At 62.2% G+C, this 14,465-nt stretch overlaps 1 protein-coding gene across 1 annotated transcript; it reads left to right on the top strand.

The window, feature by feature from the left end:
• Nucleotides 1-3,594: 3,594 nt before the first annotated feature.
• PARD6A (par-6 family cell polarity regulator alpha) lies at nt 3,595-10,970 on the top strand. Its single transcript, XM_067302933.1, has 3 exons — nt 3,595-3,692; nt 5,199-5,421; nt 9,397-10,970. Exons 1-3 carry the CDS (start codon nt 3,630-3,632, stop codon nt 10,182-10,184), a joined length of 1,074 nt encoding a protein of 357 aa, XP_067159034.1. The 5' UTR covers nt 3,595-3,629; the 3' UTR covers nt 10,185-10,970.
• Nucleotides 10,971-14,465: the final 3,495 nt, after the last annotated feature.

The raw sequence follows: 14,465 nt of genomic DNA, 5'->3' as shown, positions 1-14,465 counted from the left end.
CTTGCAAATGTCCCCCGTTAAGGACAGGGTGCCTTTGTTTGCTGCTTGCTCGGTTGCAGCCTTTGTTCAGAGTGCCCAGAGGGCTCCCGTGGGTGGCAGGGACAAAGTCCTGGAGACACTAGTATCGCATTAGGCTCCCCCAAACGCCAGGCATGGCAGAGATGCCGGGGACAGAGACAAGACGGAGATCCCACGACTCAGGAAGCGGAGCAGCGCATAAAGAAGCAGCTGGAGCCCTGCACGGTGCTAGGGGGCCACAGGCAGCTCATCATCGGTCTCTCCAAAACCCACTGCACTCGCAAGCATCAGAGCGAGCTGCACAGCATCCATCCTTTGCACACTGTCAGCTCCCCAGGAGAAATGGCAATTATTTGGGGCCTCACTGAAAACATCCAAGGCTGACTGGAAGAGGGGCCCGGAGAGGTGGAATCGCCATCCTTGCAAGTTTTTGAGACCCCAGTGGACAAACCCCAAGCAACCTTATGACTCTGCTTTGAGCAGGGAGGTGGACAAGTGACGTCCTGAGGTGCCTTCCAACCTGAACATTTCTGTGGTTCCAACTTCAATATTTCTCCTCCGAGTTAGTAGGAGGTGCTGAGCCCCTGGGAAAGGCAGACCCTGCCTTCAGGCCCTCACTATCTTCACCTGAAGCATCTGTGAACTGACAGCTCTGAAATGAGGGGACACACCTGGACATTGGGTAGCATGTGCTCCAGTCCCAGAGGCTGATTCGGAGCTCTTGAAACAGAGGCAAAACAAATATCTGCCCTGATACTATCTGCTTAACTTAGGTTTTGTTCCGTAGCAACACATTCGCAGACACCGCTCCAAACGCAAGCTGTGACTAGCATGTGATCAACACTGTGCTTTGAACAATTAACTCTGGTTTGCCAAAATTGTAGACGAAGGGCTCCAAGCTTATTTTGCCACCAATGCCTGTGTAAACATTAACCCCCGTGTAAATCAGGATTATCTCACTGACCTCAGCACGATTCCTGTGTGAAAAAAAGCTCAGGATTAAACCTGGGGAGGGGGGCCCAAATTGCCGATTAGTTGATAGCAGTGTTTGGAGTTAGGCTAATTTTCACTACAGAACAATCTCACTCCAGTGACCTGGAACAACAGGAGCAGCCGGTGGAGAATTTTACTATAGGCAAAGAAACGTCCTGGAGCCTCAGAGACTGGCGTATGATGGCTGCAACACCTCTCTGCCCAGCATGCGATCTCCGCAACACCTCCCTGCCCAGGTGCAGGGACGCAGTGGATGAGAGCGTGCCAAAAGACACCATCTGGCTTATGCGGGCCTGCTGTTTTGGTGATCCCGGGACGTGATGCAATTGGGAGCTGTCCGAAGGTCGCTCCGCAGGACTGGATAGGTCAAAGATCAGGAGACAGCGTGATTCAAACACATCCGGCTGATTCTCGGGATTTGGTTCAGTATATTTATTCAGGAGGAAGCGCTGTGTTTGTCAGATATCTCGCTTAATAAAACGTTTCTTAATGCCCCTTCGATTGGTGTGGCTGTGCACAAGTTTTTCTCTGAGCCCTTGAACAAGATTTTGGTCCTGGGAGGACTTTCTACATGCCGGGTTTTTTGACTTTTGGAGAGGGCACGCTGCGAACAGGCAGGGAGCTCGCAGCGCGCTGTGGTTCCTGACTGGCATCACACCCAGGCAGAGCTGCACCCACCTGGGCAGCGGATGGGATTTGGCAAAAAAGGGTCGCCTGCGTATCTCTTCAAGCATTTCTGGGCATAAACAGAGCAACTTCTACTCGGGACATATCCTGAGCGCATCAGCCACAGAAATAACCAGCAGCACCCCAGGAAATCTGCTCCAGCATGAACAGCATGGCCAGGCGGTCTGACCCTGGGAGAAGCACAGCAATGCTGAACATTTTGCCATATATCCAGCGAACTCTGAAAAGCTGCATTACAAATAACCCTCCTTCCTTTAGGCTTTTCCACCACTCAGTAAATCGATGCATTTGTGTCTGGCCGGGTTAAAATGTGTGCTAGCCTTCCCAGACCCTCATTGCTCCGAAGGGGTAAAGAAACTTTCCTGCGAGACTGGGGGAGAAAAATCGGAAAGAATTTGTAACCAGTAAGCCGAAAATAATCAGCGCCGCAGCATGTTGCAGGCTGTGTTGGACACTGTCCCCGAACAGCATGATTGCAGCATGTTGCAACCCAAACCTGCCAGGGATGCTCCCGTTTCCCAACACAGTTTCATGCTATTTGGGGGCTTCTGCCCCACCTGCAGCCACGTGGCTCAGCCAGTTTGCTGCTGCCCGTCGCTAGCAATACGCCGCAGGCTTTATAGCAATCATACCGGGCCTCAGGACGTGTCAGGCTTTGGCCTGTCTTGAACTTATTTTAGCTTGATTTTAGGTTTAATCTGCAAAAATCGTTCAAGAAATTTTTGCTGTGCCTGCAGCTTGCTGTTGGATCAGATGCCTGTTGTCCAGCTTGTCCTGGCTGTAACAGCACCTGGCAGTCAGGTTCTGTTGTCTATCCCATGGTTTGGAGCTTGTTTAGTTATATTATTACTTAAATTGCTTTAGCCTTGGTTTTGCTTAGCTTTGTGCAATTGCATGGCCCTCCTCCCCAAAAGGTGTCCTAGAATAAATGGGGAAAAGACTACCAAACCTGCGTAATAGCGGAGTAACTCCCCCCCAGGATCAGTAGGAGAGGGAGGAGAAGAGCGTGACCCCTCAACGAGCACGGGCTTGAGACGTATTAAAATATCCCTGCACTGAGAAGGGAGAAATGCTCTCAGCGGTGCCACTGTGCTCCTCTCGGGGCGAAGAACTGCGGATGCTGGTGAGCTGCTGAAACTCTGGACGAGAACCTCCCATCAGGGAGAAGGGGCCGACGCTGGTGTCTATTGACTTTATTGTACCACTAACGATCCTGAATAGAGATGGGATGACTTGGATTGCAAGTGTCGCTCCTGTCGCGACTGCACGACTAAGGAAATTGGCCCCTGCCGATGCGTTTGGTGGGCCGTTCGCCCCGACGCGGCGAGCAGACGGGCCGTGAGGAAGAGGAGAATTAGGCCCGGCTGTTGTTGGACGCCCGCGGAGGCCGTGCCGCAGGCCCTGCGTGGAGGAGAGAGCCCTGATGGGAGACTCTCTCTTCCATGCGCGCGCGGGGCTGGCAGCGGAGCCCCCTGGAAGCCGCCCCGGGCCGGGATGGCCGCGGGCATGTCCCCATGGCGCTGCCCGGCCTGGGGGGGCCCAGGTCCCGCTGCCACCGGCCGCGCGGCGTCCTGCCCTCCCTGCCGGGGCGGCTGCGGTGCCGGGGTGCCCGGGGCGCCGGGACGGCTGCGGGCCGCGGTGCCGGGGTGCCCGGGCGCCGGCGGGGCCCTCGCGGGCCGCGCCGCGCTGCTGCCTCCGGGCGCCGCTGGGCCGCGCCGCGCCGTTACCAGGGCGACGTTGTCGGCAACGTCCAGCCCCGCGGCGCGGCGCGCCGGCCCCGCCCCCCGGCCCCGCCTCGGCCAATGGCGCGGCGGCGCCGGGCCGGGCCGCCGCTGACGTCATGGCCGGTGAAAATCCCCCGTGGCCGCGGAGCGGCGGCGGCGGCGGGAGCGGCGGGGCCCGGCCCGGCGCGGGGCGGCCGCCGGCGCAGCATGGCCAAGCACCACCGCACGCCGGCGCGCAGCGCCGAGCCCGTCATCGAGGTCAAGAGCAAGGTAAGCGCCCGCCCCCGCGGCCGGTGCGGCCCCGCCGCTCCGCCCCCCGCGCCGGCCCGGCCGGACCCGCTCCCCCCGCGCCGCCGCGGCGCCGCCGGCAGCGGGGGTGCTCGGGGCACGGCGCGGCTGCCCGGCCGCTCCGCTCGGCTGCGGCGGCAGCGCTGCCCCGGCCTCCCGCTCCCGCAGCCGAGCGCGCCCGGCGCCGCCGGGGGCTGCGGGCGCCGCGGGCAGCAGCGCCGCCCGGGCGCGCGCCCAGATGTGCGCGCTCGGCCAGATGTGCGCGCTCACGGGGGGGTGTGCTCGGCCAGATGTGCGCGCTCGCGGGGCATGCACCTGCACAGGCGCGTGCGTCCGCGGGTGCCCCATCCAGATGTGCGCGCTCGCCGAGGCGTGCACTCACCCCCACGGGTGCGCTCCCCGCGGCGTGCAGCCACACCACGGGTGCCCTCCCCCAGGCGCCCGCTCGCCCGGCGCCGCGCTCCCCGTCAGGCCTTCGCCTGCCCGCGCCTCCGCGCCGAGGCCCTGCTTCGCCCCACGGTCCCTTTGGGCCCCCGCTGGCCCTGCGCACCTTGCCCGCACCCGGCCCCGAGCATGGCGCAGCCGTGGGGGCTCTCTCAGCGGGGTCGTCACCGGATTTGGGAGCCAGTTCTCAGCCGGCTCCTCTTTCGTCGCATCCGACTCCTCCAATAATTAACGAAGTCGCTCAAGAGGCGCTACAGAAGCGCCCGTGTCGCGGGGCAGGGAGCCCCGGTGTCACGGTGCCGCCCCCCGTGCTGGCTGAGGCCGTCAGCTAGGGACGGTCCTGCTCCGTCCCCGTTTTAATTCCTCTTTTTTTGCACCGTCAATGCCTTCCGGTCGCAAATGGGATTAGTGTTTCCTCGCTCGGCGGAGGGCGTTGGGCGCCCGCGCCGGGATGAGCGAGCTGCGCGCCCAGGGTGTTCTTGTACGGGCCAGGTTTGCCGTCCCCTCTCATCGGTTGGGTTCAGTGTCCCCTCTTGGGCCAACTTGTAGTGAGTTACGCCAAAACGTGGGTGCTTCTAGCGCTGGCCGGCCTGGCAGCCGTGGCTACGGGTACGTCTGGACAGTCCCGCCGCTCCTCCTTCCTCGCCCGTGTGAGCAGACCTCCGCCTTGTCCCTTCGGGGTTCAAAGAGGAAAATGTAGAGCTGCTTCTCCTTCTCTTCTCGGAGGCCAGGCCTGGCAGATGGGCTGCGCGTGGGGCGCTGATGCCCGCTACCCTTATCGCTAGAGCTGCCCCAGCGCCGAAAAGATTTGGGCATTTGGTGCCGGCCAAGCAGTGAACGAGACAGTGAGGAAGGTTTTGGGAGCAAGGAGGGGAAGAAGGGGTTGAAGCTCAGGATTTCTGCAGAAGGAAGGGGTCTCTGCAGCAAGGGTGCTCCAGCGTTGGCCCTTCTCCCTACCAGCTTGCAGAGGAGCTCTGCCGTGGGTCTGTCCCGTGGGCCGGGAGCGAGCCCTGCCCCGCGCCTGACCCTTCTTCTCCTCCGCAGTTCGACGCCGAGTTTCGCCGCTTTGCCATGAAACGCTCCAGCGTGGGCAGCTTCCAGGACTTCTACCGCCTGCTGCAGACCGTGCACCAGATCCCCCGCGTGGACGTGCTGCTGGGCTACACGGACGTCCACGGCGACTTGCTGCCCATCAACAACGATGACAACTACCACAAGGCCCTGTCCTCCGCCAACCCCCTCCTCAGGGTCATCATCCAGAAAAAAGGTGAGTGCAAGCCGCCAGGGCCGGAGAAGGGTGCTGGAGCCGGCACTCCCCTACGGAGCCAGGATGTCCTCCAAGGAGAAGGCGAGCGGGTTGAGCCGACATCCCGTGGTACCTCCGGTCCCACGGTCGGGCTGCGCTGTTGCCTCCACCGAGTTGAGGGTGTGCTGCGTGACAGTCTCCTGCCTTGCCAGAGGTTGGGCCCACCTGACGCGTACTCTCCGGCCACGCTCTTCGGCGGACGGCTCCAGCGGAGATGTCGCCAGAAGGGCATGAGGGCAAGCGAGGGGCGAGCGCTGGGCGACGTGGTGGATCTTCCCCACTGCGAAGGGCCGCCAAGAGGGGCTGCTCTGCCCCGGCGGGAGGCTGCGCACAGCCCGTGCTGCAATTCCCCGGCTGGAGAGAGGGAATCCTCAGGATTCGCTGCTTTGAAGTCGCATTTCCAGCCAGGCTTGCGTGGGCTCCGTAAAAACACAGCATGCTCTTGTGCCTGCCGCCGCTGGGATCCCGATCCAGCTCCCTCCCCTAAGGCCACGGAAGCGATCGTTTTGGCAGGGCTCTCAGGGTTGCCAGATGCAGCTGATTCCTTTTTTTTTCCCCTCGTCTCCAGAGGGAGGAGGCCCATCTCTGCCCCGGCAGCCCAGGGGCTTGTCCTGACCGCAGAGGCTTGTCCTCGGAGAGCAGCTTCCTCCTTCTGGAGCGCGGAATAGCCGCGGTAGCGACATCCCTAGGAAGGGCTGCTGGCGCTACAAAGATGAAAGGCTTCTAGTGACAAACGCCTCGGGTACGTCTCACCTTCATCGGGGCGGTGGAGATGAGGCCGGCCCGCGAGACGCCCTTCTGCCCAGTTTATTAGTGCCGAGGCTTTTTAAGCATCCGGCGAAAGTCCGCGAAGCTGTGGCCTGCTCGGAAAGCCCTGGCTCCAACGGCACGGCGCCCGCAGCAGCCTGGGGTTTCCAGCTAACGTCTGGACGGAGCCCCTGGGCGAGCGGTGATGCCTTGCCGGGTCCTAGCGGCATCTCCGGCCGCTGTGCTGCTGAGCCGGGTTTTTCCTCCCGCGTGGGGGTGATGCGGGAAGCACTCGCCTTGCATTTCGTTCCTCCGTGGCTAAGTGGGGACCAGGAGGCCTTTCCATCCGGGAAAGGTACCTGCATGGCTTGGGGACGTGGGGAGATGGCAGAGAGGATCCAGGCTGAAGGCAGGGAGGGGAGGCCGGAGCCCGTGACCTGCTCCGGGAGCTGCCGCCAGCAGCAGCGTCTCCCTGGCACTGGAGGGAATCCAGGCTGCGCGCGATGCGTCTGTCACTCCTCTTCTCGGACGAGGGAAAGCGGAGGTGTAGCGAGAGGTAAACGACTTGCCCAAGGTTGCGGAGCCGGCCAGGCCGGCGTGCCCAGATCTTCCTGGCATCCGGGTGGCCGAGCGGCGTTCCCTCGTCCCTGGCTCGGGTGGCTTTTGGTGCAGGCCTGCAGCTGGCTTTTCCCAGAGCCGGAGCCAGACCCGGGCTCCGGCGCGGGGAATCGGCTCAGGGCTGGGACGTGGGCTCGCGCCGGCTGCCTTGTTCCCAGAGCCGCCTCGTTCGCTGCTGGGAAAAGCCCGCGAGGGGCGTGTGGGCGACCGCGCCGAGCTGGCGCAGCGCAAGAGCGGGCGGCCTCTGTCCCGCACCGCGGGCAGCGGGATGAGGAGGACGAGGAAGGCTCCGCTCGCCCCGGCAGAGGCCGGGAGAGGGGGCACCGCGGCGGGAGGCGTTCGGAGATGGCCACGAGCCATCCCTGGGTGAATCACGTCTGATTTAAAATGGATCCAGGTCACCCCGGGGCTGAGCTGTAGTCAAACCAGTCCGGGGCGGCTGGGGATGCGGCTGCAGGGCCTCGTTCACGCGTCGGGCTGAGCACGGGGTGTGCGGGTGTGCGTGCACACGCGTGTGCGTGTACGCGTGCACGCACGGACGCGTCGGTGGGCTCCAGAGCAGCAAGACGCAGCCGGCGCTGCAGAAGGAGTCGAAGAGCAAATGTTACAAGCTCCGTTTCTCTGCCGTCGCCCCTTTGGATGCCTCCTTAGCTGGACTCTCGCACGGAGGCGGCGAAGTCCCCGCGGGTCCCACTGGGCTCGCAGGGTGCTTGTGGCCAGTCCGGTGGGGTACGCGGGAAAGGGGACTTGGCTCCTCCGGCCTCGGGGCGCCTGTGGCTGCCGTGCCGCTGGCTCTCCCCGGGGAAGGGCAGGGAAAGCCCCGCACCGCTAGCAGGATGGGGCCGACCTCGCGGCGTCGCTGGGGCCAGCCTTGGCCACGGGGCGCCGACCTGCCCGGCCCAGCCGCTCCGCACCCCTCGGCTCGACCCCAGGGAGCGGAACCGCTCGCTGCAATAGCTGTGGGAAAGCCTCGACCGCCCTTCCCCGAGCTAAAAATAGGCAAGGGAGTATTGCAGGGAGATATTTATAACCCAGGAGCCCTGGCAGGCTGGCTCGTCCTGGGAGAAACCCTGCTGCCTCTGGGCTTCGTGGGGGTCTCGGCACCCATCCGGCCGGAGTGGGCTCCGGGTGCTGCCGGGGGGCACATCCGGGGCGGATGCTGTGCCTCGGTGGCACGGGGGAGCTGCTGCTTCCCCCTCACCGTGGCACCGGGGCCAGGCTCTCCGTTACCATCACCATCCTTTTACCGGCATTGGGGGTTGTTTCGGGACTGTGCTGGATGGCAGGATAACCCATCAGCGCAGGCTGGGCACCCCTGGGTGCTGCTGGAAAGGAGCTGGGGGTGCCGGTGGTGCCAGGCTGAGCCCGAGCCAGCAGTTGCTCTCATGAAGCAGTCTGCGCGCCAGGCGATTCGGAGGAGCGTGGCCAGCAGATCGAGGGAGGCTGGTAGTCCCCGTGGGGGACTTGCCGGCAATGCCACCTCCAGTTTTGGGCCCCCCAAGTCAAAAGGGACGTGCAGAAACCAGAGAGGGACCAGAGGATGCTCCCAGATGGCCGGGGCCTAGGTGGGAGGTGGCGGAGCCGGGTCCCCCGTGGGGCTGCCGGAGGGGAGGCCCCAAGGGGGACCCTGGCGGTCCCTTCCCACAAACGCTGCTGCGGGTCCTCCGAGGCCGGCAGATCCCCCGCTCACGCGGCCTGACTCACCCTCAGGGTGACTCAGCCCTGGGGAGCAATTTGGCATTACAGCACGCAAGCCCCTGGCAAGCGGCACGAGCTTGTCCGACCTTCCTCCTCCTCCTCCTCTCACGGTGCAGCCAGGCGACCTATGATCCCAGGGCACTGCACCGCTGCCGTTGGGGATGGGCCTGGGGTGCCAGGGCTGTGAGCCGGGACAGGGGCCACTCGGGGGGGGGCTGCACGGGGGCACCGCTGCCCCTCGCTGCCTTCGGCTCCTCGCACCCCGCAGGGTGGGCGCAGCGGCTCCCCTTGCAGCGAGACTGAGCCGAACTGCCTCTGCAGAGCTGGCACCTCCGCGGGCAGGACAGGCTAACGGCGTGTGCCCGGCATCAGCGTGGTGGGGTGGATTCGCCCCGCTGGGAGGGCCCTGAAAGTGCCTGCACCCTCCTTGTGTGGGGGCAGCTGGTGCTGGGTTCCCTTTCTGCTAACCCAAACTGGGGCACTGCTGTGACTCCGGGGCCATCAGGGCTGGCAGCTCCAGCGTTAAGCCGCAGAGTTTGGCTTAAAGTGTGATTAAGGCTGAATCACTGGCTAGATCCCACTAATCCTGGCCTCACGTATGCTGGGTAATCCCAGGAGATGGGCCCAGAGCCTCAGCAGGGTAGATCCGTGCTAGACACCTGCCCCAGCAGAGACCTGCTGCAGGAAAAGCCAGGGTGATGCTCTAGAGAAGACAGACCCGTGAGACCTGGGAGCAGGGCACTTCTCCCACTGGGTCCTGTAATAGCCGAGGCCAAAGGACCTGGTTCCCTGAGTCACCGGGTGATCGCTGGGGCAGGAGGCACCGGCTGGCTGAGCGCTGCCTGACCCCGCATCCCCCCTTGCTCTCTGCAGCAGAGTCCGACGCCAGCGTCTTCGCCTCCAACTCCTTGCAGCGGAAGAAGAAGGGGCTGCTGCGTCCCGCGCACTACCGGGCCAAGCCTCACCTCCTCATCGGCATGCCCCAGGACTTCCGGCAGATCTCGTCCATCATCGACGTGGACATCCTGCCCGAGACCCACCGCCGCGTCCGGCTCCACAAGCACGGCTCCGACAAGCCACTGGGCTTCTACATCCGCGACGGCGTCAGCGTGCGCGTGGCCCCGCAGGGCGTCGAGAAGGTGCCCGGCATCTTCATCTCCCGCCTGGTGAAGGGCGGCTTGGCGGAGAGCACGGGGCTGTTGGCCGTGAGCGACGAGATCCTGGAGGTCAACGGCATCGACGTGGCCGGCAAGTCCCTGGACCAGGTGACGGACATGATGGTGGCCAACAGCCACAACCTCATCATCACCGTCAAGCCGGCCAACCAGCGCAACAACGTCATCCGCAGCAGCAAGGCCTCGGGCAGCTCGGGCATGTCCACGGACAGCACCCCCAGCCAGCAGACACCCAGCCCGGCCTCGCAGTACTTGAGCAACTACAGCACGGCCGAGAGCGACGAGGAGGGCGACCTGGTCATCGAGAGCGACAGCACGCCCCACTACGTCCCCAGCGGCTGCCCCAACGGGGGCCCCGCCGACAGACCCCTCCAGCGGAGCCTGTCCCCGCACAGCTCGCGGGGCTCCCTGCAGTCGCTCGGCAGCCACGACGGCAGCCCCGGCCGGGGCAGCGGGCGGGAGGACGGCACCCTCCTCACCCTATAGCCGCGGGGTCCCGCTCCCCCGAGACCCTTCGCAGCAGTGTTACGGGCCGGGCCCCGCGGCCAGCCGGGTTTCCTCGCCGCCGGACTGTTCGTGGGCGCCGGGGCGAGGAGAGGGGGCCGCTGGGGAGGGTGCAGAGCGGGGCTGCCCCTCCTGCCCTCTCCCAGCACCCATGTGCACGGGGAGCCCCGCTGCGGTTCCTGCTTGCGCCAGGCACTGCCCACCCACACCCCCAGGCCTCCCTCCCCTTCTTCTTCCAAACAAGTTGGGGTTTTTTTGTTTTTTTGTTTTTTATTGTTTTATTGAAATATGCATCATCATTTAATATATTGCAATGGACAGTAAAACCTTTTCTAGAAAGCTCTCCCACTTGTCCGTGCTTCACTTCACCGCAGGGGTCAGGCCCCATGGAGCCCAGCTGCCCTGGGGCCACGGCTACTTGCTGTCCTCCCTCTCGACAGGGAGGTGTCCCTATGGGACAGGGCAGGCCTGGCCCATGGTCTGTCCCCTGGGAGCACGTCGGGTCCGGTACGAGCCTCTGTGTACCCAGCACAGGTCCTCTGGGAGTAAGGGCCATGTAGGTCCCCAGGTGGGGGATAGCAGCTAGGGACCCTGGCCATCCCGCAGCCTCGCTGGAGGATCACGTGGCCCTACACGTGCAAGGCAATGCCTGGGAGCTGCGACCACGGCATGGGAGCTGCCAGGCTTTGCTGCTGCTCTAGGTGACCCCAGTGAGATGCTCCAGGGAGGCCCATTGCAAGGAGGAGCAGGGGTTTGGGAGGATGCTGGGACACATCTCTTCTCCATCCCATGGTGTGTGCCCAGGCTGTCCTGGGCAGCAAGCCTGGCATGCTACCCAGCGTGGTGAGCCTCATCTGGCCCATTCCCACCTTGCAGCGGGGACAATGTGCTGAGTTTGCAGTAGACACCTGGCAGGGAGAGGCAATGGGATGTCTGCAGGGAGCTGGGGAGCACCCAGGCTGGCAGTGGGCACCCGTAAACCCTGCTAGGGATGGTGCATCTCCAGCCTCCTCCTCCAGCTCCAAGTGTGGAGGGCCATAGCCATCCCTCCTGCTCACCTGGGGTCTGCATAGCACCCCAGCACCCTCAATCTCTCTCCCAGCACCTTGTGCCTAAGTCTCATGTTAATGGTCAGTGGCATCTGGTGTGGGCCGTTGCCAGGCTGTAGCTGCAGCTTTGCTGCCAGCCTAGTCCAGCCCAAGGACAACAGAGGAGCTGCTGTGACTGCTCCTCCAAGCATCTCTCTGCCTAAAAGGAGGATGCTATGTGGGTTGGAGTAATACTCCCACAGAGCAAGAGCTTCCAGGGACCAGTCAGACTCATAGCAGTGTTGGCTTCTCTGTCTCACACCTTGTTCCTCATCCAAGCTGGAAGCAGGCCTGGCCAGATGATGGCTGGACACCCCCATGGTCCTTCAGCCTGGCTTGGCTCATACCAGTAGAGGCTGAGCAGCCCCATCAGCTACAGCTCAGGTGGAAGCACAACTGGCTGCAATGTCCCTGAGGATCTGGCTTTCCCCAGATGCTGCATCCACTACCTCCCAGTCTACCCACACACACTGCAATCCCAACCCAACCTTCTCAGGCTTGAAGGCCTCTAGGCAAGAGGGAAAGATGGGGATAGCTGCTCAGAAAGCCTCCCACTCCCCATGACCTGGCGTTGAGGTGGCGGCAACACTTGTGGGGACCAGCACTGAGGCACAGGGCTGCCTGAGGCAGCCGTGTTACTCACCACATCCTGCCCAGGCCGATGCTGGTGGAGGGAGAGCCAGACCATTTCCGCCAGCAAGAGGAACAGGTCCTGTTCACCTTGGCTAACCATCAGGAACTGAATCGATTCCAGCAGCCACACGCAGCTCCTTGTCCCAAGGCAGGGATGACCGAAAGGCACACAATGGCACAGTCCAAACTTGGCCTGCACCCTGGAGAGGCCAGCACATGCAGCACGGAGGCAGTGGGGCCAGCTGAATGAGGCCTGGGTGCTCAAATGCAGCATCCCCTCCAGGTACATGGGAGTCTGGATGGCTGGCCCACAGCCCTCCTCGGCTATCGTGGCAGTGTAGCCTTCACCCAACACTACCTTTGGGCTCCCTCCGTGAACCCCTTGGCTCCCCTGCACCAGGGTACCTGAAACTTCGCCAGCAGCTGGAAAGGAAGCCGCTGTATTCATTTATCGAGGACAATCCTACTGGGCTGGTTCTCCCCGCTGAAGGTCTCTTTGCGGGTGCTACTGCCAATGGCACATGGTGGGACTTAGAGCATGGGACATGGAAGACCTGCAACTCTCAGGGCCTGAAGGGACTACACTGATTCTCATGTTTGATAATATGTCTGGAGAGCAGCCCAGGTCCCAGTCTTACCTGGAGCATGCAGGATCTTAGAAGAGCAATGGAGGGCTGAGGCTCAGAGCAGCTCTACATGCCCCAGTCCCCCCACGCAGGGCAGCTGAGGGTTTCCGAGTCTGTGCCAGCCAGCCAAGCTGTTACGGGGGGGGGGGGGGGGGGGGGGGGGGGGGGGGGTTGCTCACAGCACAATGAACCAGGCCCCAGACGGGCAAGAGAGCAAACCAGACAGCAAAGCTGGTTAAGCCAGACTTGGTTAGGGCAGGGAGGTCCACGTGAGCTGGTTTGCATGGCCCTCAGGCTGCCCAGGAGCAGGGCTGGGGCTGCTCTAACCACAGCTCTAATCCAGCACAGCTCAGTCGCGCTGTGGTCTGCTTGCCGCGAGGATAGCCCCGAAGGAGCTGGGGACAATTCTTCCAGTTTGGCATCGTGCCTTCTCCAGCTTCCAAGCACAGAAAGCTTCAGCTGCCCTTGGCAGCAGCATCCTTCCTCGATGTCCCAGGGCACCGCAGAGCATCGGGCACCTCAGAGCATCGGCCCACAAAGAGGCTGTGGGCAGAGCTAGACTGGTCTGCAACAGCCCTGGACTGAGACTGCTTGGGATGGTACAGAGCTGCTCTAGATCCCACCACTGAGCCCAGCAGTGTCCAGAAAAGTACTGAAGAGCAATAGCAAAGTGGCCAGCACCTGGCTTGTCCCCCATCCTTACAGAAAAGGAGGATTTCCCTCTTTCTCCTTGGCCAGTTTGAGCCACAGTCTCAAACAAGCAGGCCTCAACTGAAGTCCATACTAGGGCAGATCCTGTTCAACAGCTTCACCAAAGACTGGGACAAGAGCACCGAGTGCACCACCACCACGTCTGCAGAAAACAATTAATTGCTGTGTGCTGTAGGACAGGGCTGCCTCTCAAAGGAACCTCAACTACCTGGAAAAAAGGCCAACCAGGACCTCATGAAGTTCGGCAGAGGGAAATACAAAACCCTGCCCCAGGGATGGAATAAGTCCATGCAAAAGGACACACTGGGACAACTGGCTGTGGAACAGATCTGCAAAAATACCCAGGAGTGCTGGTAGATGTCAAGCTGTCTATGAACCAGCAGTGTGCCCTCATGGTGGTGAAGGCCAACTGCACCTGGGCTGCACTGCAAGAGCACTACGAGCAGGTCAAGGGAAGTGATTATTTCCCTCCACTCGGCACTCATGCAGCTGCATCTGGATACTGTGCGCAGCGTTCGCCCCCTCCCCATGCAGTGAAAGGACAAGAGGCAACTGGCACAAGTTGCAACAAGGGAAATTCTGATGGGACTTCAGGAAAAAAAGTCTTCCCCATGAGAGTGGTGCAATCCTGGGACTGAGGCCCAGAGAGGTGGTGGCATCACCATCCTCAGAGATTTTTCATACTCAGCTGGACAAGGCCCTGAGCAGTCTGATCTAGCTGTGGAGCTGGCCCTGCTCTGAGCAGGAGATGGACTAGGACTCTCCAGAGATCCCTTCTAGCCTAAATCCTTCCAAGGTTCATGCAGCAGGATCATTGCAAAGGCCTGCACAGGTCCACCTATGGCACCTGACGGTAAGCAGGCAGTGAGCTCACCTGCACAATGACACCTGCCCTGCTGTGCTCTGCATACCTGAAGACTGGGATCCGGCTGGATTTCTGCTCATGTTTGGCTTCTCCACTCACAAGTCCACCAATGCATCCCAACATCCCAGCATTCCGATACCTAACCTCACTGGCTCCTTCAGGCTTGCAGAGTCTGCTGCCATCACATACAGCCCACAGCCCCCATGTGGGGGGACCGACAGCTCTCCCCTCGGCTGCATTACATCAACGCTTCTGGTTTCCACTGGCCCACTGCCACCACCACCACTCTTCAGGCCCTGCTGAGCCTGCTCAGAGCTGCAAGTTGCTGTACACACCAATG

This window comes from Apteryx mantelli, chromosome 10 (genome assembly GCF_036417845.1).
Source record: "Apteryx mantelli isolate bAptMan1 chromosome 10, bAptMan1.hap1, whole genome shotgun sequence".
In the NCBI taxonomy this organism is placed as follows: Eukaryota; Metazoa; Chordata; class Aves; order Apterygiformes; family Apterygidae; genus Apteryx; species Apteryx mantelli.
Note: the sequence above shows the minus strand (reverse complement) of the source record. Positions and strands in the feature narration are given on the sequence as shown.